The sequence below is a fragment of the Alligator mississippiensis genome, chromosome 4 (genome assembly GCF_030867095.1).
Source record: "Alligator mississippiensis isolate rAllMis1 chromosome 4, rAllMis1, whole genome shotgun sequence".
NCBI classification, from domain to species: Eukaryota; Metazoa; Chordata; order Crocodylia; family Alligatoridae; genus Alligator; species Alligator mississippiensis.
The window spans coordinates 240,836,686-240,861,698 of NC_081827.1; the positions used below are offsets into that span (position 1 = coordinate 240,836,686).

The window sequence follows — 25,013 nt, forward strand, 5'->3', positions numbered from 1 at the left end:
TGAGCTATTCATCGGGGAATTTAATTGGGTTGTAAAACTGTTTGGGGATATATCTGCTTGTACCACTCATAGGATGGTTTCATCCAACCTTTGCACGAGCCCTAGATGTCAAACTTGTGAACAAATATTGGCTTTCTCAAGTTACAGAATCCTTTACATATATATATATATATATATATATATATATATATATATATATATATATATAGAAAATGGATTCTGTAACTTGAGAAAGCCAATATTTGTTATATATATATATATGTTTATATATATAAAGCCTTTCTTGTATTAACTTCCATCTAAGTGGTATCTGTAGTTCACCAGCCCAGGGCCTAAGCCTTGCTCAAAAAGTCAATTCTGCCTGATTTGATGCTCTTGAGAGAACCAAAGAGTTATTTTTTTTATCCTGGGTCAATGTGTTTAACCTTTAAAATTATGTGTTCTTGTAGCTTTATACTTTTCTGAGCTGATCAACAGCAAGTGGACTGTCAGGCTCTCAAAAAACATTCCTCCTCAAGGCCGTGACAGTTGCTCCTTTCAGAGCAGGCTTATTAAAGTGCAGTAACTTTCTGCTGTAGTTAAGTCTAGATATTATATAAGATATAAGAGTATGACTAAGAAATCTATTATTGATGCCAATTAAACTCTCATTTATGTGAATCCTGTGGAGACAACCAGGCTGAACTTTAGGACCTCAGGGTTAAAACTGCCTTTCAGTCACATATGTTCAACCACCTGTTATTTGTCTTTAATAACTAATGTCAGATTTTGACCTTCAGCATGTTGAAGAGAGGGGTTGGAAATCCTAGGGCTTTCAAGTATAGGTGCATGTTATTCTTCAGACAGTAATATATTAATTTTGTTCCTTGTAGAAGTATTTTAGTAGAGCGCTAGTCACAAATTACATTCAAAATTATATTTCTTAAGGACTTTGTTTGGTAGTAACACAATTAAATGGATCATGAAAAAAAGACTTTTTAGAGACTGTCTAAAGATAGGGTTATACTTTGAGTGGCGATTTTCTGACTCATTATAGTGTGAAATCTAAAGTAGCATTTTTAAATGGCCTTTTCAAAAGTTGGTATTTTTCATACCATTGCAATATGCGGGCCTGTCTAAAATGCCCTTCATTCTGTTCATTGTTATTGTAATCCATTTGGCAGTTACTTAAGGGGATAACTTTCTGATATCAGAAGATTTTCATCATTTGACTCTCTCAGAAGTTTCTCTCTCCATTATCAATCATTTTACAGTTCTTGAGTAGCATCAATCCAAGGTAAAATGAAACCTTTTGACTTAGCCGTGTTGTATGGTCTAAAACATTCTTAACTGTCTCTTGTTTTTGAGCACTTTGAGATGCTGTAAAAGGTTACCCCATGATTGTATACAGCCTGTTGCTGAAGAATGTTAATTTATTTTATATCAAACCATTTTAGGCCCCAATCCTTCCAAGAAGCTACAGTAGTCTTGGAGCACCTTGAAAATTAGTATTGTCTCATGTTCATTGTTTTATCTATTTATTTATTATTAAGAATGGTCTGAAAAGTCTCAGGAAATAAGGATTTTTTCCACCTCTTTTTTGTGTGCTGGAGCCATGGAGGATGGGTCCTCCAGGGAGATGCTTTGGCTGCTAGCTAGAGCATCTTCCATCCTCTAGGTCTACCCCGGCTCCTCCAGCATGCTGGGAGGCAGGAGAAATGGGCCGTTTGCCCAAAGTGGGGTATTTTCCTTTGCACTGCAGTGTACATGCACAAATTTGTGCTGCTGTATGTGCATGCCCCTATGAATGGCATTTGGGGACATGGCCATGATATCTGGTAAAAAAAAATTACAAGAAATTTGACCATCTCTAATTTTTACAATATGAGACTTTCAATAAGGATCAGAATCCCACTCTATTAGGCATTATACAGGAAGAGGAAGTCCCTATTCTATAAAAACCTTACAGTATGACCCTGACTATGTAGGATGAAGTGGACCTTTTCACTCTTGCAAAGCCCCAGTGATTCCATGAGGCTTCCATGTGGGATTGGATTGCAGGGCTGAAGCCTAAATCCAAAACTAGAAGAAATAAGTTAATGGACAAAGGAAGGAAACTGATAGGAAGAACGAAGATAACAGAGAAAAGGATATGGTTACACAATCTAGTTAGAACACAATTAGGCCATTCTAATTTAAGATAATAATGAGTTGCATAACCCTTGAAACATGGGTGACTGGTGCCTCCCAAGTCTGGGGGAGGGGGGGGCACCAGATCAGTGACCGGGGGGGATCCCCTAGTGGCTGATTGCCAACTGGGGGAGGTGGGGGGATGTCCCCTAGTGGCTGATCGCCAAGCCCAATATCACCAGTGGTGAAACCAGAAGTGCACTTCCCCTGGCATTTCCAGGGGGTGCAAGGCCAATTTTAGGGGCCGTGTGTATCCCCACGCATTGCCAATGCCTTGCAACAGGATAATTTGTATCCTGCACCCAGTTGTAACTTGGGGGAGGTAAGTGGGGCACTAGCCTTGGGCCCCAACTTAGTATTGGTGCCAGAATTGCCCCTCCACCCCTGTGGTGTTCGTGCCCTGGCAACAGAAGCAGCCCCATGGCACTGTTTTTGAAGCGGCTTCTGCATGCCCAGACACTGTGATGCTGCTGAAGGAGCAACAGCTGGGGCACACAAGCAGTTGAGGATTGTTTTTGAGGCTCTGGCATAGGTTAGATTCCTGCTCCTGCTTTCCCCTTCTTCTCTCAGCACCCCCTCCATTGCCACACTCAATGGCACAGCTCTCAACCAGCAGGGTTCATCAAGGGTGCAAATACTGCTCGTTATGCCTTTGCTTATGTCCTTTATTATCCTGGAGTTGAGGGATCAGTGTTGGAGTTTTCCAGAGAAGACTTCTTCTCCCCTGCTACATCAAGCCTCCTTGTGCTTCTCAGAAAGGGTTATAAGGTTGTAGCCATTTTATCTGCCCCATCCTCCTATCTCTCATCCTTTGACTACAGCTACATTCATTCCCCTTCCCCCCCTCCCACCTGCTTCTCACCTACTGACCACCTCAATTTACATTTTAACTGACTGGCTTCCTTGCATACCTACTGGCCCCTGACTGCTTTATCACTCCATCCAGGAAGAGCACAGACCAACTGCAGATGCTTCCTCAGCCTAACAAAAGGTGTTTGTGCCCGAAAGTTTGCAAAGAAGAATTTTTCCAATTATTTGAGTTGGTTTAATAAAAGATATCAGATTTACTCAAAGAACCTTGTTTGACTGAAAGGGTTCGACATTTTTACAGGCCATTAACTTCACTATAGAAGTCTAGAAAACTTCACTCCTTGTCTAGAAAACTTCTTGCACAAAAGGCTTTTGTGTCCCTAAATTTGTTTGATCCTTTTTCTCCCCAAAAAAGAATTAGGTCAGTATTTGCAGTGTTTTTTCTTTGTTATGCAATACTATTTTTTCAGCAAAGGACCTAGCTTTTAATACTGTCATCTTCTTTCAGCTAAATAGTGTTTAGAGGTCTTGATTCAAAGAAGCATAGTCATGAACATATTTGTGTTAAAGCCAATCCTTTGAAGTAGTGATGTCATAGTTCTCTCGAGATAACTATTCTTTTTCAATACTTATCTGTTTGAAGTGATAGTAACTATTAATTTATGTTACCTATCAACTAAGTAAAGCATGTATTACTTAGTAGAATAAGCTACAGAATAAAGTTTAGGATTGGAGTCCTTATTTTCCTGGACTCTCTCAATAAAATCAATAGTCTTCTAATGTAATTAAAGTCAAATAGTGTTGAGCCCCAAATAGCATGTAGAATATGATGCTACTTTACAATAAGGCCTAATGAGGTTTCTAAGGGTTCTCGATATAGTCTTTTGTGCCAAAATTCCCTATAGAAATTCAAGGATTCTTGACAGTGGGTGCTATAGCACTAGCAGTCCATGTTCTAGTGATGAGTTATGAATCTACAGCAGGGTCCAGTATTTGACTAGCTAGAGCGGGTTGGAAGGAGCAGAAAGTAAGCAGAAATAGCCAAGGTTTGGTTTGTTGTTCTGTGTGGGTCCCTGCAAGGGAGAGAGACCAGTGAACTGTTTCTTGAGAGAAGGCAGAATTGGTAGGACTAAGCATTCTGCTCCCATAGTAGCTAAATAGTGGCATCTCTTCTTCAGAAAACTGGACTTCTTTACCTGCGTAAATAAAGAGGTGACATGAAGAAGATATCAAGAACATAGAGCCGAGGTTCCAGATCCAAGTAAAGTAATTGACCTATGAGACTCTAAACTTATGCTCTTTTTTGTCATTATGCTAATGCATGATTGACCTTTTAATGGTGATGTGATTTAAAAACCAGACTTCCTGATACAATTCTTTTTGTTATAGTCTTTTACATTAGGTTAAATATGAAGATACTGATATGTTTTTCTCATTTTTCATTATCTTATGTCCAAGGTGACTTTGGATTTAAGATGACCCCCCGATAATTAGATTATAGACATGGAAAAGTATAGATTTGTTATAATTTTCACTGTTTAGAGTCTAAGCATTGGATGGTTGCCTTAAATTTGTCCCCAGCCACAAGGGCGGGGGAGGGGGAGGGGGGGCAGGCAGCCTGAACCCTATGCCTTGCTCCACTACATTTACCTACACTCACCACATTGCTACTGACTCCATGGCTACGAGCAGCAGCAGCTCTGTCAGTTCAGGCTCCCATTCTGAGGCAGAGCTGGAGGGCTGATACTTGAATCCAAGATGAAGCTCAGTTCCCCACCCTGTTCACTGAAGGCAGAGGGGGGGGACCATCATCTTAGATCTGAGTAAATACTTAATTCTTTCCAATGTAGGTGAATGTAATGTGATGTTACTTATGCTTATCTCTGCAGGAAGGCTTGATATGCTGGAATTCAATCTTATAGATTCTGTCCAACAATATTAAATGACCTGTACCTTGGTTTGTTTGTTTTTTGGAATGCATGCAAACAGTAATTCTAGTAGATTCATCAAACTTACATCTATCAATAATCACCTATGGAGGGATTCGGCCTAGGTATGCTAGTTCCAAAACTGGGATAAGAACATTCGACCATGTAAGAAAAGAGCTGAGCTAGCCCCATCCCTTTTGGACTGAGTAGTATTGTTGAACACTAATAAAAAAAAATAAAAAAATCAGAGGCTGAAAGTCCTCAGGTCAAATTCTGCTCTTTTATACATATGCAGCTTTATTTAAATTCAGTGTGTCATGCTCAGTTAACAGAAAGCAAAATGTAATCTATTTACATTAATAGTCTAAAAGCTGCTGCTTATCTACTGACTTCTGCACAATGTTCCTGCCCATTTATTCAAGGAACATGTGCTAAACCGGAGCAAGTTAGTTTAAATCCCCCAAAAGATGGAACCCGTGAAAGGGATGGTGTCAGGTGCCAGAGTGTAATTTCCCTTGTATTACCTACAAATTTGCTCACCCTCAGACTTGTGTATTATTTTGCATTATGTCCACTGTGGAAATGGATATACAAGCCAGGAAGGGATTTTATGATAATTATGGACTTCTGATGTGTGATATGAACCTGTCTGAATTAGAAGAATATGAAATACTCTGCCCTTGAATGGAGGAGAGAGTGAATGAGAGAGCTCATAAATCCCCTGTTTGGTCTGGGTAATTATACAGCTTGCTACTTAATGTAATTCTTCTTTGTTAGGGGCTATATAAGATTGCACTTTTAGTGCTTAAAGGTTTCTTTTGAATCCTTTCCAATGACCACAATGTTTGTATCAAAGAACACTTGTTGTCACAACATCTTTTGTGCCTCACCTATTTAGGAATTTGTCAAAAACCAATATTGTATATATAGAAAGAATTTATTAGTATTACTTTGTAATTATAAGCACCTCTTGCAGCAGCCTTACTTATGCCCTGGGTGACCACCTTAGAAACCTAAAATCAAAATAATATTGTAGGACTGCCTATTAACATAACTGCTTCCATACCTCAGCCTGTTCTTACCTCAGTAGCTTGGGGAAGGAAAGAGGAGATGGCTCTGCTGTGGGTTCAGAAGGTTAACAATGCTGGGCTTCAGCGGATCAAGCAAGAGTGAGTTCTAAAAACAAGGACCCCAACAGAAATTATGCTGTGTCAGTGGCTCCCTCTCATTTATTTCAGGGAGATTCTGTCACATTTGGTTCTGATGATATCAAACTATAGCAATGTAGCAAACAGAGCAAGGACATCTATAGGTTAAAACCAATACCTTTGGTACTCAAAAGCTTATTGAAGAGAGTGCAGAATACAAAGTACTGGTTTAATGTGCTCACAACTTGAGAAGCAGACTCCAGCATTTTGTACTAGTTTAACTTTCCAAGGTGTAGTCCCTCAGGCTAGGTACAGACATTCAAAAAGCCCAAGGCAGAATTGATCTAAATTACGTGGATTTATGTACCTGGCATTGTTTAGATCGGTAACAAACAGAACACACATTTGCCCTTTGGGCTAGGGACAGACATTCAAAAAGCCTGAGCCTGAATTGATTCAATCTTTGCAGGTTAATCTAACCTGGCTAAGGTGAACTGGTTTGCATTTACACAGACTTTGGACTGAAGAAATGTAGGGACATGCCTGCAGTGACTCAGGCTAGAAGCCAGGGGGTGCAACAGCAGTCCTCCCTTCCCGTCCATAGTGCTGAGCTGAGGTGGGGGGTGGCCATGTCCTGGCAGGTTCTTCTGATTAGGGAGTGGTTCCTCCCCACACCCTCGCTGTTCCTGACCAGGAGGCAGCCAGCAGGCTGATAACACAGCATTTATCAGCTCATCAAGCCAAAGAAAGCCTCTTTTATTGGTTCAGGCTCTTCTTAAACAGCTTTTTGCAAAGAAGGAATGGAGGGACATTACCACCTGACATGTTGATTAGCTCTAAAAAGCCCTAAACAGACACTGTCCTGTATGTTTTACACAAACACCTCTCAGCATTAGCTAGTATACCACATGCTGACTATGGTCCATGCTGCAAGGGAGGGGTAGGGGATCCTTGCTTGAGGAGGGGGGCAGGGGGAAGCCAGGCAAACCCTGCCATCTCTCTGCTGGAGCTCCAGCCAGGGAGTAGGGGGGTGGGGCCAGCCCTGCTCTGGAGCAGAGAGCCCCGCCCAGGGTTGCAAAGCATCTGGGATGCTGGGGGACTCTAGCTGAAGTTAAACTGGGAAGGGGTCTAGGGCAGACATTGCATAAACTGGTTTGCCCCAAATCAGTTAAGTCTGATACTACATTCAATTAGGTTTATCTCAAACCAGTTTGAGCCATTGTGGAACTGGTTTACGTGCCCTAAACATCTGTTCTATTACAGGTTTAAGCCAGTTTCTGATCACTTAAATGGGTTTATGTGTAATGTCTGTCCCTAGTCTTGTTGGGGAAGGCAAATCTTAGACTGAATTCCACCATTTTTAAACCAGTCGGTGTACGCTGAACTTTTGTTCTGTTATGGATATAAACCAGTTTTGTGTGCCGAACGTCTGTTCTGTTATGGGTATTGACTGCTTCTGATCACTTACATTGGTAAAAGTGTAATATCTGCACCTGGCCTCAAGAGATTATATTGGTGCAAGCTAAAGTCAAGGTGACAAATGCAAGGGTAATTGTAGAAAGTTTGGCATCAGAGAGAAGATTTAGTTAACTATAGATGGAAAAACGTGCTGCTTAATGAACAGGAGGGCAAAAACAATATGAAACAGTAGATCATCCAATGCATTTTTTGATATCCTAGAACACTAAATACATATATGAAGGTGCAGTAAAAGATTCTACATGGAAGTGAAATAATGCATTGCTGATAGAGTTAAATTTCAGTTGGCTAATGTTAATAGGAGTTACTCATGTAACCAAAATGTTTAAATGTATCAGTAGCTACAGAAGCATTCATTTAGTATTGTTACAAGCTACTGTTGATTTTTATGAGTAATAGGGGAGCAGTTTGCATTAGAAATACTGTATGGAAAAAGAAGTGTTGTTCAGTTGAAAATGGAATATTTTGAGCCTCTGGCAATTTTGTAAATGTTTTCTATTATAAATAAGACGTTTAACAGTGTATATTTAAAAAGCATGTGTATTTAAACCTTTATGGTCCATACCACTTTAGGTGGAATTACAGTAAATTGCCACATTTTATTTCCATAATTAACTTATAAAGTGCCAATTGATATTGTCCTGAAGTTTATGTTCAGCACATTTTAACACCAATCATATCTTGGACAGCTTGTATAAGCTCAATTTGATTGTCTCTTTGGGAAACGTACGTACATTTTCAAAAAAAACAATCAAATTGAGCTGTGTGTGTGTGTGTGTGTGTGTGTGTGTGTGTGAGAGAGAGAGAGAGAGATCTGCATAAAGAGGAGACACCTTTGAATAATTAATTGAACTACTGAAAAGGGTAGGATGATGATCAGCTCACATACTATGATTATAACTATGCACAAAATAATTTATCTATACATTATTTTAGAAATATATGTAATTATGATCCTTTTTTGTTTTCTTTAATCTCTGTAGGAGCTTGGAAGTAACAGCCCTTCACAGAGGAACTGGAAGGGAATCGCAATTGCACTGCTGGTGATTCTAGTTGTCTGTTCACTCATCACTATGTCTGTCATTCTTTTAACCCCAGGTAATCATTCTATCCATCTATCTATTTATGTCTATTTTACTGAAGGCATTTGTGTCACAGTATAATAATCAAAATGACTTAAAGGGTAACATTAACTTTTGCCTTTGAACATTTTACCTTCTGGCTACTTGAAATTTGGTGCCCAAAGCAGGAATTCATACATGCCATGGGCTACATGGAACAGAAGGAGCTCAGCGCTGAAGCATGCAAAAATCCAATTAACTTCAATGGTAGGGTTAGACACTAGCTTTATGGTGTGATTTCAGTTTTTGAGGTTCATTTAGAGAAGTGTACAGGTTATAAAGCACTACATTCTGAATATGAATAATATATAGCTAGTCACTCCACATGGAGAAAAGACAGAAACTATTTAAAAGCAAATATTCAAAGACATATAAATACAGTTTCAGGCATGTTCCAGAAAAAGTAAAGAAAATTTCACTTTATTTTTTTGTTTGTTTTTATTTTAACTTAATCCAAGAAATGTTTCAGAGGGAATTCTTGTTTTCTTGGTATAGCAACATTTAAAGTATGATTAGAAATCCAGAGAGAAGGGAACCTTGTACATGTTGTAAAAAAGAGATGCATCTAACTGATTTCTGTCTCTAGTCTTGAAGTTAATATTCAAAACAAATTAGCTGAGCTGCTTTTTTCTGTAGTAAATATTGGCCTGAATGTATTTTCCTCTGGAAATGTTCATTTGGTCTGTATTTGAATGTGCTTTAAAAATTACATAGCTCTGGGGATGCTTGCAAACTTTATTGATCAAGCTGTGTATTTTTCTGGTTTATGAGTAGTTGCACTCTTGGTTGTATTTGTGTATTTATTGCATAATAAACTAGTATATTTTGTGATTCAACCTGCATATAAGCAATAATTAACACTTGCAGATTAATCTGTATATTTTAGCCTGTGAGGGTTTAAATACTACTCTAACTGAAATATATTTTGAGCTGGAAAGCATTGTATAGGGTTTTTAGATGTGATAGGCCAAATTCATCAGTGACAAAAGTGAGGATTTCAAGTCTGACTCTCAATCATTAAACTAGTCTGCTAGATCTCCTACGTGGGTAGAATAGTCTAGGACCAACTATGCATGTATGGGTAAATATCAGGGGTGGGCAGTTATTTTGGGCAGAGGGCCACTTACTGAGTTTTGGCAAGCCATCAAGGGCTGCACGACAGGCAGCCAGGGGCAGATAAATATTAATTTTTAAATTTTTTTTATGGGCCCTGTGGGCCAGATAGAATTGCCTGGCAGGCCGTATTCAGTCCGCAGGCTGCATTTTGCCCACCCTTGGTATATATATTCTCTGTTTCTCTGTATCTCTATGAATATATATAGTCATTTTATTTGTCTGTTTTTACATAAAGAAATAATACAATATCCCACTGTCTTTATGTCTATACCTATACACACACACACACACACATGCAGACATATACACATGCACATATGTATATTTAAGTGTGTGTATATACATATTTTCACATGGATATCGCCCACATCAATATATATATATTTGCAGTCTCTCCTAGTCTCTTCTACACTAACCATATTTAAAAAAATGCAGGAAAGACTAATTTAGTTGGATTTAATAATTTTTTAAACTAATGAACTTGACCCATCATATCTAAAAACCCTGCATCTATGCTGTAGCTCAAAATATGATTCACTTAGTATAAAATTTATATATGCCTGTGTGTGCATAAGTACATTTGATATAATATATACATAAATACAGATACAGTGCATAATGCTGTAACTTATTGTGTGATAACAATCACTGCTACATGGAGTGGCAGCTCAGGTATAGACGAAGGAGATAAAGTTTGTCAAGGGGAGAAAAGGAAGCCTGCTGGAGGCAGGCTTTTGCTTCCTTTATATTAAAGAAAGGTCTACTATATATTCTGGAATGTTACTCAGGCAGTGATAAAAAATGATCATTTAGTTGTCATCCAGTTGGAACATACTGCAGAAATTGAGCTGGACCCATCTAGTAAGTAAGGAGGTTTAATAAGGAGGTATTTTTAGTAAGATTTCTTTTATTTTTCAGAAAGGGCAAGTTGGAGGGCATGTTGCATATCATAAAGCAGCAAACTCACCATTGTGACTGAAGCCTTTCTTTGTAAGGAAAGCGTCTCTTGTTTGAGGCTTTGCAAAAGCTGGACAATGGGTGCTTACATATGCCTATTGTAATTTTACATCACATTTATATACCATTATAAATTATGTTTGGGTCTGGAAAAGATAGACATTGAGCATTTCTGAAGTAGTAGGCATTATTACAGCTTGTCATCACCAGGGATGCGTGTAGGCAGCACTGTACCTAGACTCATGGTGGCCCTGGGCAAACTTTTAGTATCGCCGCCCCCCCCCCCCTTTGCCAGAGATGATGACGATGATGATAATAATAATAATAATTATAATAATAACAATTACTGTTAGTATTTTTGGGTCCTCTTTCTGTCCAGACCTTGGGTGACTGCCTTGTTTGCCCATGCCTGTGTCCAGGCCTGTGTGTAGAGGAAGAGGGGAGGAAAGAGGGAATAGCCCCTGGACAGAGAAGAGGAGGACAGAGGACATAGAAGAATTAAACTGGTGTGACTTACACTGATACTGTTTTAGCTTTGATTCTTTTAGGAGTAATTCTTTACTGGATTGAGCTATGTTATCTGGTTTGGTGGTTTGTCCTGTGCCTGCTTCCTTGTACACCAGGGTAAAACATTTCATCTGTCCACATCCTAAGTTGAATGATTAATACTAGTCCATCCAAAAAACCCAATAGTTCTATATTGCGGGTTTTTTTAAACATTATGGCTGTGTACAGAGGTTCAAAAAGCTGGAGTAGGAATCAATCTAAATTTACACAGTTTTCTGTAAGAGATCTAGTTTAGATTGGTAGTGAACAGGATACGCATTCACCCTCTGGGTAGAGAGTGGGGGGCACACAGGCTGCCTGCACTGGCCAAGACCCGCAGGTTGGGGATGTTTCTGCATGCCTTCCAGCATGTTCCATAGGCAGGCCGGTGCGAAGCAGCTACTATTTGCTTCAGATTCTGCTGATTTGGGGGACAGTGATTTGATCTGGTGATTCGACTTACTGTCCCGAATCGATTTGGCCAAATCTGACTTGGAGATTCAGCTGCTGCTGAATCAGCCAAATCTCCAAATCACATAGGCTGCAGCTTCCGGCTCTTTGGAAAAAAAAAAAAAAAAGCCGCCACTTACTGATTGCTGCTGGGTGGGAAGTGATCCCTGCTGCTCTCCTCTGCCCCTTGCCACATCTGCCATGAGCTCCCCAACCCCTATGTGCTCTTCCACCCCTACCCCATGGCTGCCCTGCCTGCCCCAGGTCGGCCCTTTAAAAAAAAAAAAAAAGCTCCCACTCACTGGCTGCTGCCTGGTAAGTGGTGGTGGTGATCCTCGCTGCCCCACACTGCCCCATGCCACATGGGGGGTTCTGCCATGATCCCCCAGAAGCCCCGAGGCCACTGCAGGGCCGGTGAGTGTGTTTTTTTTCTTTTTTTTTTCTTCTTTTTTTTAAAGGGCTGGGAGCTGGGGCGGGCAGGGTAGCCATAGGGGGGTGCTGGGGTAACCTGGCAGCACCCAGTAGGCAGGGTTTTTTTCAAGGGCTGGGAGGTGAGGTAAGTGTGGCAGCCATGGGGGGGGGCGGGGAGAACAGGCAGGGATCAGGGGGCGCTCGGGGGCGGGTTGGGGGAGCAGGCAGGTGAAAGGGCTTGGCAGGGGACCCTGCATGGTCCCCTCCCTCATCCTCCAGCCCCCATTCCCCTACCCCCTACATATCAGCTTGGAGTCCAGGCCCAGTTCCCCACTGCAGCCAGCAGGGACTGCCCAGATCACTGTAGCTCTCTGAATCTTTTCCAGATCAACTTGAAGAGTTTGAATCGATTTGGACCTTTTAATTGATCCCTTGATTCTATTCGGATTTGGTGATTTGACCACCAAATTGGGCCGAATCTCCTTTGAATCGAATTGGCACCTGAAGGTTTGCATAGCCCTATCCACAGGTTTCCCAGGCTTCTGGAGACTGCCCAGGACAGCTAAGCACCTGGGCCACCCCTGACTGGCTGCCAAGCATGGGCAAGCATGACCCCAGCCCCCTGGCAAATCATTGCAGACCCTCCCACATGCCTAGCCCTAGGCTGCCAAAAAAGTCTCAGAGTGAGCACCATCCATCCTGAATTCACAAGCCTCCATGTTCTGGCCTGCTTGCACCCTGCTGTAGCATCCCACTGCCCATGCCCAAGCAGGAAGATCCAGGAGCTACAGTATGTCCTGCTTATTGCCCTGCACAACTCTCACTGTGGGACTTCAGACATGCCCACCTGGACATAATGGGGGCAGCTTGCCACCATGGGACATGGGCCCCTGAGCTAGCAGCTGGATGTCCTGCATGGGGCCATCTACTGCTCCCTGCACCCAACAAGCATCCTAGACTGGGCCTCCAAATTTTATGTGGCTGATGAGGATGAATCCACTCAGGAAGCCATGCAAGTCAGAGTCCTCTGGCCTCATCTCCAAACCATTGAGCATCACTTTTGGGCCTGTACCACCAACAGTGAATGGTGGGAATGGATCATCCTGGACACCTAAAACAATGAGCATTGGGTCCAGACCTTCTCCATGCACTGGGCCACCTTCACAGACATTGTTGCCCAGTTAACCCTCCACATTGTATGCCAAGAGATCAGCATAGGGCCACCCCTCACCCAGAGAAGTGGGTAGCAATTGCCATCATGAAGCCTGCCATGCACAGCAGTCTCCTTCACATTGTTAACCAGTTTCGCTAGTCTATGGCTGGAGCGGCAATCTGGGAGGTGTGCCTGGTCATCCAGGATGTCCTGGCCCACTGCTTCATTCACCTTGTCAACCCACAGGATGTAGTTGCCAGCTTCCACCACATGGGCTTTCCTAATTCTGTGGGCACTTTGGACAGTACCCAAATCCCAATCCTTTGTCTGCCCAAGGGTGCCCAGGTGTTCATTAGTGGCAAGGGCTCCTTCTCTGTCATCCTGCAAAGGATCTTCGACCACCATGCTGCTTCACCCACATCTTCACCGCCTGGGTAGGCAGTGCCTATGGTGTCCACATCTTTTGCAATTTTCCACTCCCTGAGATGATGGAGAATGGGTGCTACACTCCTGGAGACCTCAGATTCATCATTGGCACCATCATTGTCCCTCCCCTCATCATCAGGGACCCAGCTTACTCTCTCCTGCCCTGGCTGATGAAGCCATGTGGTGGGCAGCTGGATTGCCAGAAGGAGTACTTCAGCTACTGCCTGACGGGTTCATCCATGGTTTGTGGCAGTACCCATGGGGTCTCCACGTTAATGGGTGGGTGAGGGTCTGGCTGTGAGTGGGAGGAAGTGTGGATGGACAGAAGGAATGGTGAGTGGGTATAGGTGCAGGTCCTGGCACTAAAGCAAAGCTGTAGGTTTCCCTCTCACTGTAGCTAGGTGCAACCCCTGCTCCAGAGTGATTGGGGCTCCACTGGCCAGGCCATCTCCATAACATCAAACTTTCCAGGGCTTCCAGCAGACACCCTGTGATTCTGGCGATGCCCTATGCCCTGTCCTGGAAATTTCTAGTGTCCTCTACGGGCAACACAAAAACGCAGCTGGTTACACCCCACCTGCTCCTGAAGTTTCCAGGGGCATCTGCCTGCTTGCCCTAGCTTAGATGCTTAGTGCCTTCCCCTCTGATCTAGTTATTCAGGACCCTGTAGCCAAAAAAGCTTCACAGCACCTCAGGTGCACATGGCCTGGGTACCTGCTAGCAGTGGCCGAGTCACAGAGATCACAGGGTTACCTCCATGCAAACCGAGTCACAATGCTTTTCCATCAACCTGACCCACCAGAGGTGAGCCATCCACACCAGCTCCTGCTCAGGGGAGGGGGAGGTCATCCATACTGGGATCCAGGTGGCAGGGTACCTGGCTCTGGCCTCTGAGCTGTGGTGTCAAAGCCAGGGTCAGGGTCTCTGGGGCTTCACCCAAGCATGGGGGCATGGGGGTCCCTGGCTAGTTGTGCAGGAGCCAGGGTTGGGCTCCATAGGGTGTGACTAAGCACAGGGTTTCTCCTGGGCTTAGTGTTGGGTCTGTGTGCACATCATAGGGTGCTTCATGATACGGTGTGGGGTCATAGCCTGGGGACTTGGGCGCCCAGATCCTGGGGCTCGTGCAGGGGACACAGATGCTGCTCTTCCCTCTGCTCCCTGTCTGCAGCTGACAGATGGCCAGAGGCATGGCTGGGGAGAGAAGCTGTGTTGACTTGGCTCTGGGAGAGCTCAGGAGTGGAGCCAGCTGGGCAGTCAGCTGGATCAGCCAAGTGCAGGCTAAGTGCTAGTGTGCCATTCTGCAAGGGAGGGGCAGTGGGGGCCACAAAGGAGGCTGGGATGCCAGAGGACAGCAGTCTAATTTGAATTGATAGGGAACTGGTAGAGAAGTTTGATGCACCTGTCTAACCTAGATTCATCTGATTTGAGCATACCTTGAACTAGGTCTATCTTAGACTATTTGCTCCCTTTTTAGACCAATCTGTGTGCACTGAACTTCTGCATGGTTACAGGTATAGATTGATTTCCAAACACTTCGACCAGTCTCAGTGTAATTTCTGTCCCTATATTGTATTGCAGAGCATATAAACCTGCTGTCTTATACCTGGAACTTTGGCAGACATATATGATACAAACTTCAAACAGTAATTGAATTCAGAGTTACTGCTTCTAACACGGGGTAAATGCTTTGTAAGATAAAAGTTATTTAAGAGCTTGACACATCATTAGTTGCTTAGAAATTTAAAAAAAATGTACAAATATTTTTTTCATTTTCTTTCATAAAAGGCATGATCAGTGTTAGAAACCAAGTGGAAATTCTTGATACATATTAAAGAAGTTGTAGTACGAGTTGTAGAAAGAAAAGTTGGAATTGTATCATTACTTTGAGCAAATTTTCATGAATCAGCTAATTGTGTGGTAGTAGTAATATCATATGTTAAGTTAAAATTAAAGTTTATCTGCATCATTTACACAAGAGAAGGGTACCCCTACTTGTGTTTTTATTTAGCTCTTCACACTGAAAAAAAACTCATTTAATCGTTTACTCATATTATGAATATCCATCAGTTTATAAATTTTCCCAGAGCCTTTGAGTTAAATTCCAAGTTGGCTATGCTAGGGTTTTGCTGAGAAGAAGAATTTTAGCTTGTTAGGTACTGTACTGAATGTGGAGAATGATTCATGTTGATGTTCCTATCTTGGCTCAAGTTATTTTCCTCGAACTAATGTTAGGGAATGCAAGTAAGACCCTGTTGTCATCATAGTGTTTTGCTTTCATATCATGCTTTTCCTCCACAGATATGAAAGTACTTTAAAAAGGCTTTATTGTGCCAAATTTAAGCATAAAGGAGCATGGAATCCTGCTCATTGGCAGAGCTGGAAATGGGCTCCCAGTCCAAGGCCTGTCTGCTGAGATATCTCCAATGACCCTGTTTTTAGATTGTGGTCAGGGTCTTTAGAAATACAATCACAAGTTCAAAGTGACTGTCCACTTTCGGTTGAGTATAGGAGTTATGGTTAATGGCCATTGTTACTTTGCTCCTGAAGCAGATGAGCATGATCATGGAAATGGTGCAAGATGTCCACAGGGTCTGAATTAAGAGCCACGAGGCTTCCTCTGCTAAACGTGGTCAAAAAAGTGTGTGAGTTCATGGTTTCTCAAGGGAAGCAGCCTGCCTTTGTGTGTGTAGATCAATCGTGAAGGAATGCTTTTCATCTCTAGAGTTGGAAGTAGTGGTAAAGAAAGAGATCTGACAATTAAGGGAGAGGAAAAGAAGTGATCTTTGGACTAAACCTATACATAACACTGTTTTCTTTGTTCTCTTTATACTGAAGTCTAATGGACTAATGGAGAGACCTGGTTCATAGCCACAACTACAGACATTTCTGTTACCTACCTACATGTTGTTTTAATTTCTTCTGTTATATTTAAAATTCTGTTTGGTCCTTTCATAAAAGAATTCTTAAGTAACATTTCTGAGATTGATGCTTCGTACTGCCCTTTTATTTCACTATTTGTTTGCATCATACAAAATGTTGCATGTTGTTGTTTTCATCCAAGAATTTGGACTTAGTCCAAAGAGAGAAATCCTAGGTTTCAGGTACAGGAAGCAGAAGGCTTCTTTGTAAAGTATGGAAGTAGCTTGGCTCATGAATGCAGTTGTACATATGGCTTTCCATTCCCACACAATACTCGCTTGGCTGTGTTTGTCCCTACGAATGATGATGCTAGTTCAAAAGGCTGTGTAAAAAGTTGGCAGGCTTGAAGTAGGGATGCAGGGCTTTTTTAGTGTGATATATTCATATCAGGTATTTGAACCATGTATACAGAAGTAAAGTAATTACTACCAAGTCAGAGTGGCAAATTAACTGTATTCCAGCTGGGTTTGGAGTGTCTCTTAAAGTAGAGGAAATAGGGAGATTAGCAGTGAAGATTCTCCAGGGAAACCCTAGGATCAGCCAAATATAAAGAGGATGCTTAGACTGAAAATGTTTGAATAAAGCAAATCCTCAGTATAAATTTGGATTATATCCAGCAGGTGAATATTTTGTTCAGGGCCAGGCTGATACTCCCCCTCGTTACAGTTTTCCACCTGACTTTTTAAATCACCAGGAATGTAGCCCAAGGCTTTTTTTTTGTTTGTTTTTTTATATGGACACCTGTATGCAAACAAGACTGAGGCCACTGATTTGCTTTGTAAATTAGCAAACTGCTTTTCATCAACACCTACCTTCCATCAACCTATTTCCACTTTTTAATGCATAGCAAGTACAGTAAACCGTCATTAATTTTCACTTTACTTCTCTATATACCCAGTAGCGTTGTCTCAATAAACTGATGTCTCTTTCTAAGGCTCAGCCACTATTTAAAAACAAGATGTCATACTGAGTTCTTATAAGGATATAATTTCTTACACAAAGTAAATGAGTATAATTGCTAGACTACTAGACGAGTTACTAAAATAATTACAACTCAGCTATTCTCATTTAACAAGTATGCAATACTTATGAGGTACTAGTACTTCCTGAGTTGTCTTCTCATTTATTTGCAGATTATTTTATCAATAGTGCACGTTAGTGCATTTCTACTCAATCTTATTTCTGTCAAAAAACATAAAAAGATTGGCTTTTGTGTATAAATGTGCACAAGTTGTTGAGCTGATCAGCTGTTTGTTTTTTTGAACAGCACAGGTGTGTAGCAGGGTGTTTTTTTCTCAACACTTGAATTTTACTCTGATTTGTAATCCACCTTCTTTTTCTCTCTCTCACATGTGTGTATGTACATTTATAATTTTTTGACTTGAAAAATAAAAGTCCATCAAGTAACTATGCCTTTGAGAAGGGTTCTTTCTTTAGTGAATAATTCAATACAGTCTAAAATGGAAATGGGAGAGAGTATACTAGTCCCTAATGTGATAATAAGTATTAAGTGGGAAAAGACTGCCTTTAACAATAGACAGAAAATATAGTGTACAGCGTGCATACCAATTCATATATACACAGAAACAATTCACCTACTGCAGTATCCTAAAAGCTTACATGACGAATAGTTCTTCTAGCCATGTACAAGCTAAGCATTTTGGAAATTTAATACAGCATTTCTGAGTCTTTTGATGTCAAACCAACATTTTCCTCAGAAATGACATAATTGAAGATCAAGAGTGAAGGCAGTATCAAAGCTTACAAACTGGGTTTCATTTCAGTAGTAGTTTAGCATTAGACAGAAGTTACTTTTCACATGCTGCATCAAAAAAAATAAAATGGGAAGATCCCTATTTTTTCAGTTAATGGTGAAACAGGATTCATAGAAATGCTAACTTCAGTTTAAAAGCTAGTTTCAAAAGCTTTGTTTATATAAAAAAAAATGAGTTAATAGGTATTAGGGATGTGAATGGTTAAACATTTAATTGTTTAACCAAGTAGCCCAGTGATAACTGGTTGTAGCTTACCAGTTATCGTTTAGCATGGGGTGGAGCAGGGCAGGGTGCAGTCTGGCAGGGAAGGGGCCAGGGAAGCCGCGAGGTGCCCCTCACGAACTGGAAGGTAGCGGGACAGAAGGAATGAGTGAGGAGGAGGGGGAAGGACGAGGGGAGACTAGTTCTGGTTAGTCCGCTCCCTCACTTCCAGCATCAGCTGTGCCCGAGTGGGTCTGTGCACAGCCCCTGGCTCCCTGCATTGCTCGGGGCAGGTGGCTGCAGCTCCTTCCCATGGCAGGGCAGGCACTGGCCCAGGGTATGTGTTATTAATTAATCATTTAACCAGTGTCATTAGAGGAGGTTTAAACTGCATTTTTAAAGTGCTATTTACATCCCCAGTAGGGATGTAAATGATAAGAATCCCAAACACAGCGTCTGCAGATTTCTTTTCTTCTGTCATTTCCTTATATTGTCATGTTTAATTGATTTAATAAGGTATTTAATAAAGTATTGAGAAAAGCTAGTGATTCAGATAAAGAAAACAATCTGGCACCCTAGTAAGATTGGTGAACTTGATTGATCATTAGCAAACTACTCCAGCTTAAAGGGTCATAGCAAATGGAAATAGAGCTTTATGGAGGGTTGGAAGGTGATTTCTTTAAAGATGACTAATAGCACCAGTTCTATTTAACAGTTTTACAAGCAGTTCAGTACTGCGATAGAGATGCCTTGTGTCAAAAAGAGCAAATAACAGCAGAAAGACAGATTGAGAGTAGCTGGTAGTCTGGAGGATGCTGCCAAAAAGCAAAAGGAATTGAATAGGGTGAGGGAAATGGGAAGGAGAAAAGTCTGGAAATTTGATCTTAGGAAGCACTGAGTATTGCTTCAGGAGAGAGAAAATATCTTACCAAAATATTCTTTATATCATAAACTTGTGGAACCAAGGAAGGGGAAGGGGTTGGTAGTGATGTGCAGGAGTTTGAAGATAAAAGGTCAGTGTGTGGTAGCAATAAGAAAAAAGATAATAAGGTCCCATGACACAGAAACAGGGAGATAAGGTACGAATGGAGAAAAAATACCTATAAAAGCCCTGGTAAAACTGCATTTGAAATAATGTGTCCAGTATTAGACTTTTTTTTTCTTTAATTTAAGATATGCAGATTCTTGGAAAGTTATAAAAGAGGGCAACACAGCTTTCATGGAGATCAGAAGGCCTGTTTTATGAGAAAAAGCTTTAAGAGCTGTATGTGGTTAGCCTTGAAAAAGACTCAGATGTGAGAGAGTTGACCAATGTTCCTAGCGACTAATATTTTGGGGAAAGACCTGGGCGCATTAGTAGAGTATGACATAATGCAAGGTCATGCTCAGAATTTCGTTAAGGATAAGTTTCGAGCTTATGTGCAAAGGGGGGATTTTTTCAAAGCAGCCAGCAAGCTGTGAATAAATGCTAAGAGAAATAGCTGAAGCGAGCAGTATTGACAAAGTGTAAGAGGACAGAAATTCATCTGAGGTTTGATTTTAGGAGGCTTAAACCAGAACCTTGCTCTATAAGAGCAAAATCCTACTCCAGTGAAGTCAGTGAAAAAACTGCTATTGACTTAATTTACCCCAGTAAGGCTCATGGTTTTCACCCCTGACTGCATTGCTGGATATTTCTTCTGGAAAGCCAATGTTTTTTTTCTGTTAGAAGTACATGCGGAATGCACTGGTGAGCCAAAGGGGAGAAGGACTACCACTTGCCCACTGTAATTCTAGTTTGTCTGTTGTTTCCCCCTTTTAAACATAACTTGTCACTGGAAATCTGAAAAGCCAACATTTGAAGAAAAAAGTTAGAACCCCTCTTCCTGCCCAATGTTTCGAGTGCAACAAAAAAGAAGCATTCACATACTGGGATTTTGGGAGGTTTATTATGTAGGGGCCTTATTACATGGTAATTTGGGGCAGTCCTGGCACTCTCCTCTCCTCTCCTCATCTGGTTTGCCTGCACATTAACACCTGAAACGAGTTTTAAGCACTCATTAGGTGGCTCAAAGTTATGCCACTCCAGGGCAGGATTAGTCTGATCCATGTTACTCAGTGTCCCAGCTCGGGGTGGAGATACTGGGGGAGGCCGAGGCAGCAGGGAGAAACCCAGAATGGGGGGGATTCTTAGCTTTCACTCATCCAGGCCTCTGCTGGCTTGAAGTATGCCTGCTCCAAAATCAAGCTACCACTAACTCTGATCAACATTTGTGCAGCTCACAGTGTAACATGTAACAAGGCCCTAGGAAGCAAAAAGAAAAGTGAGCTGAATACAGTATTGATGTAATCTACTGGTAGCTTGCGCAATACTGATTAAACTATGATTTAAAGAGCTGACCATGTACATGTCTAACCTTGGCATTGTGAGATAAACCTGTATTTGCTAATATCTGGGAAATACATATTACAAACGCCGCCAAAAGCAATGAGCTCCTTCATGTGCCTGTGATCTAGATGAAACTAATATCTGTGGTATGACGATTGTTAATTGAGCCGTTGGGTCCTAACAACAGAACATCACTTTAAGGTTTATCTTTTATTGGACCAGCTGTAGAGTTGAGAGGAAATAAAGGTCTTTTTTGGACCCTCACAGCTACGACAGCACTCCAACCCTACCACATTTCAGGCTAACAGTGCTCATGACTTTAATGTATTAAGGTGCATATTGAGTGTCGCAGGGCTGGGGTGTCAGGGTGAGGGGAGGGCAGAGTGGTTCTGTTCACTTAATATTTCAATATTTATCACAAGGAAGCTTCATTCTGAATTGGTTGTTTTGTGGAAGTCCATGTCTGTGTACAATAAAACAATCATTTGTACACATGCTTGTGCTGCAGCGTCTGGTGCTTTTAAAAGTGCCTGGCGCTGCAGCGCATACAGTTGTATAAGTGGCAAAATGCATATCAGCGCTGAGAAAATGGCAATGGCACACTTTTGAACTGAAAGACTGTGAAGCTATTCTAGTTCAAAATGCACCGTCACTGTTTTCTGCACGCTGATGCACATTTTGCCACTTATACAACTGCATGTGCCGCAGCACAGTGCACGTTCAGCTCGTGTGCAGAGCAGACTTGATTAATCTAGTCTGCTCCAACCCACCGGATCTCTGGCATGTCGCAGGACAAAAAGGTATCTTTAGAAATATCCATTAATGAAATCAATGTGGGTCTGATCCTGCAGTGTCCATACCGGCAGTATCTTCATTATTTTGGAGGCAGACTTTCAAAGTGCTAGAGCAGGACACAGGGGTTCGGTTCCTACTCCTGCCCCTGGGTGCCTCAATGAATTTGGGCAACTTGCTTTACTTCTCTGTGTCTCAGTTTATGATCTGTGAAATGGAGAAACAGGCATCTCCTTTTGCAACAAGCTGTTATATCTGCTGAGGAACCATTCTGTAGAAAAATAAAGCCTTATTATTAGCTTCAGTAGGAGTTTTGCCTGTTTTTGAGATGCATAATCTGATGATATAATCACCACGATTTCTAATTGAAATGTAAATATGTGTAGATAATTTTTTTTTTTTTACTGGAAATATTTAACCTGGTGCTTTTCATTTCTTTATTTTTAGATGAACTTACAAATTCATCAGAAACCAGATTGTCTCTAGAAGATCTTTTCAGAAAAGAGTTCATAATTCATAATCCAGAAGCCAAATGGATTAACGGTATGTGTATACATTCCTAAGAGTTTTCATACAGATAGCAGATTTCAAAATGCTCTATCATTAGCAAGGCTAGAAGAAAGGTTCGTTTTAGATTTTGAATGCTCTTGATATTGACTGTGGTCCTGGTATTTCCTGTAGTTGTGTGCTTGTAGTACACTTGGATATCCAGAAACCTTCTAAGGTTTCCATTTATGGTGTCACAGCTACCAGTTCCACATTACTTAGTATGGGAATCCATGCAAACATGAAGAAAACTCCTAAAACTGAACCTAATGTATGAGTTCACATCAAAGCAAAGTTTTTCCCACTTCTAAAAATAGTAAAAGCCCAAACTGTTCTTATAGATAACATTTGTAAGCACATTTTAGATTGGATTTCCACATGTTTGCATAGTTAATAGTTATTTTCTATGCTTAGGAATTATATTAAAGATTCTGTTTGATTGCTTTAAGAATTATACAGTCTCCTAAAGAACAATACACTGTTAATATGAGTCCTGTCACCTGAAACAGCCTTTGAATCATGTAATTGAAATTTCTATTGTTTTTTTCTTGATCAGATACAAAGTTGCACTTTTTTTTTTCCTGTTAGCAAGACATTTACAAATAAGAAAGATAGAGTTGATCTGTTTTGTGTCATTATAATTAGAAGGCAGGGTAGATAATGCTTTATAATAAATCCTTTTGTTGTTTGTCTCCTTACTGGTTGCTTTTGGACGGAGTGACTTCTGGGAGAGTGCTATGTCAGGCTGACTTTCTCCATGAAAAGGGGGGCCTATAATTTCTTCTCAGCCAGAAAATGGGGTGCCCCCCTGGGGGTTGGCAGAAACTCTTTTGCTGTACCTGCAAGGTCCACTATAACAGCAGTGGAACTGAAGCACCCTGGGATAGGAAGCTATCCCAGGGCAACCTCAATCTGTTCTCTGGGGCAAGTGGCAGCACAGTGAGGAGAAACTTGGGGTTTCAGGGGTCCCCCTTGGACGGGTTTGTGTATCGTTCGAGGTGCTAGGACCATGAGGAATAGCAAGCTTTGGGCAAAATGCAGTAATGCAAGAGGAGTGTCTTGAAAATAGGGCATCTTGTCATTTGGCTGTCATGTACATGAATTAAGGGTAGTGAGAGTGGTTTATCCGCTGCATTGATAAAGTGAAAAGTGACTGCTTAAAGATTCCCTCCTGGTATCCACCTTTGATGTCAGTAATCATTAGAAATGTGGATCAATAGCATGATGCTAAAAGACACAGCCTGCTCTAGAGACTGATGTGGAATCGCATCTGTCAGTGGAATCGTTGTGCTTTTTAAGTATCTCAAATCATTGTGCTTTTAACAAGGGAAGGGATGGGGAAAGGTTGTCAGAAAATGAAGCCTGTGATAAATGTCTGCCTGGTTTGGTCCAGCTCTGTTGGCAGGTGGGCATGGCTCAGAGCCCAACCTCTACCTAAGCCCACTACTCCATCTATTGAGAGGTAGGCTGGCAAAAGTACTGACAGCATCCTGGAACACCTGCGTTAATGAAAACATTCCCAATACACTCGGTGCAGAAGAGAAAGGGAAAGCTCCCGTCGTTGTCACATCCTCTGTGCTGCTTTTCTGTGTCTGTGCTGTTCCTTTGTGCCTTATCCCATGGCAATATGAATCTCCTCTTTCCTCTGGTTCATTTTGCTACCTCCTTTATTTAGTAGAAGAGTCACAGTGGAGGAGTGGGAATTGGGTCAGCACTCCTTGTTGCCACCTTTAAGGGGGGGGGTAGCAGGGAAGAACAAAAATAGCCACTGCTGCCCAGGGTGCAGAGCTGCTCTGTAATACCACCTGTTTTATAGAGGGCTCGTATCTTCTGCCTCCCAGGACAGTGCCCTGAATTACTTGGGTTATGGAGTATTTGGAGATGAGCATGCTCAGTGTCTCTGATGCAATTCCATTTTGTGTAAATAACTAAGCATTCACTGAAGGAGATGGAAACTAAGTATCTCATCTCCTAGGGGAGAATCCTAACAAGAATTGCCCTCCTTGGTTAAATACTTCATACAATGCAGGTGGGCCCTACCAGGAACGACTGAGAGTGGTCCCAGCCCATTCGATAGCCTGGTTCCTGCCTGGCTCAGGGCAGGGATTGGAACCAAAGGCTCCCATCTCTTTGGTGACTGCAATAACCACTAGGATGTACCGTATTATGAGATGGGTCTCTCTTATTCCATTCTGTTGGAGCTACTTTCTTTTGTATATAATACTTAAATGGACATTGAGGTAGAGAACAAGTGAGAATGTTTCTCTATCATGATGGTTAGGATGCTCCCTCTTGGACAGTGGGCTGAATGGGTTCAAGTCTCCTCAGGCAGAGGTGGGGCACTGAAGATTTAAAAATGGCCATTATTATGGAAGCTGAGGGCTCTAACCTTAACTTTTTGGATAAAAGGAGATATTGTTACTGCCACTACCATTAGCAGTACTGTTGGGTATTTACCTTCCTTTGCCCTAAAAAATAATCTCAGCGAAACTATTTGGAAAATTTGATCAGAACTTCATTTACCGGGGAAAAACAATGTATTGTTCACCTAAAGCATTCAGTTCATCTCTAAAACAAATGAACAATTTAATTTTTCCCTGTGGGCCTTGTCTTTCTTTTTAAAATAGTGGCTTTCCTTCTCAAATAAAATTACAATAAGAATAGTATTAACATTAATTGTGATCTGTAAAGGTAGTTT

At 41.5% G+C, this 25,013-nt stretch overlaps 1 protein-coding gene across 2 annotated transcripts in view; it reads left to right on the forward strand.

Annotated features, from left to right (window-relative positions):
* DPP10 (dipeptidyl peptidase like 10) overlaps window positions 1–25,013 on the forward strand; it is a 480,529-nt gene that overhangs the window by 96,378 nt on the left and 359,138 nt on the right. For both annotated transcript variants that reach the window (XM_019480614.2, XM_059727434.1), the window contains exons 2-3: window positions 8,518–8,632; window positions 22,217–22,312. In XM_019480614.2, the coding sequence (XP_019336159.1) occupies window positions 8,518–8,632; window positions 22,217–22,312 (211 nt within the window). The remainder of the gene's footprint in view (window positions 1–8,517; window positions 8,633–22,216; window positions 22,313–25,013) is intronic.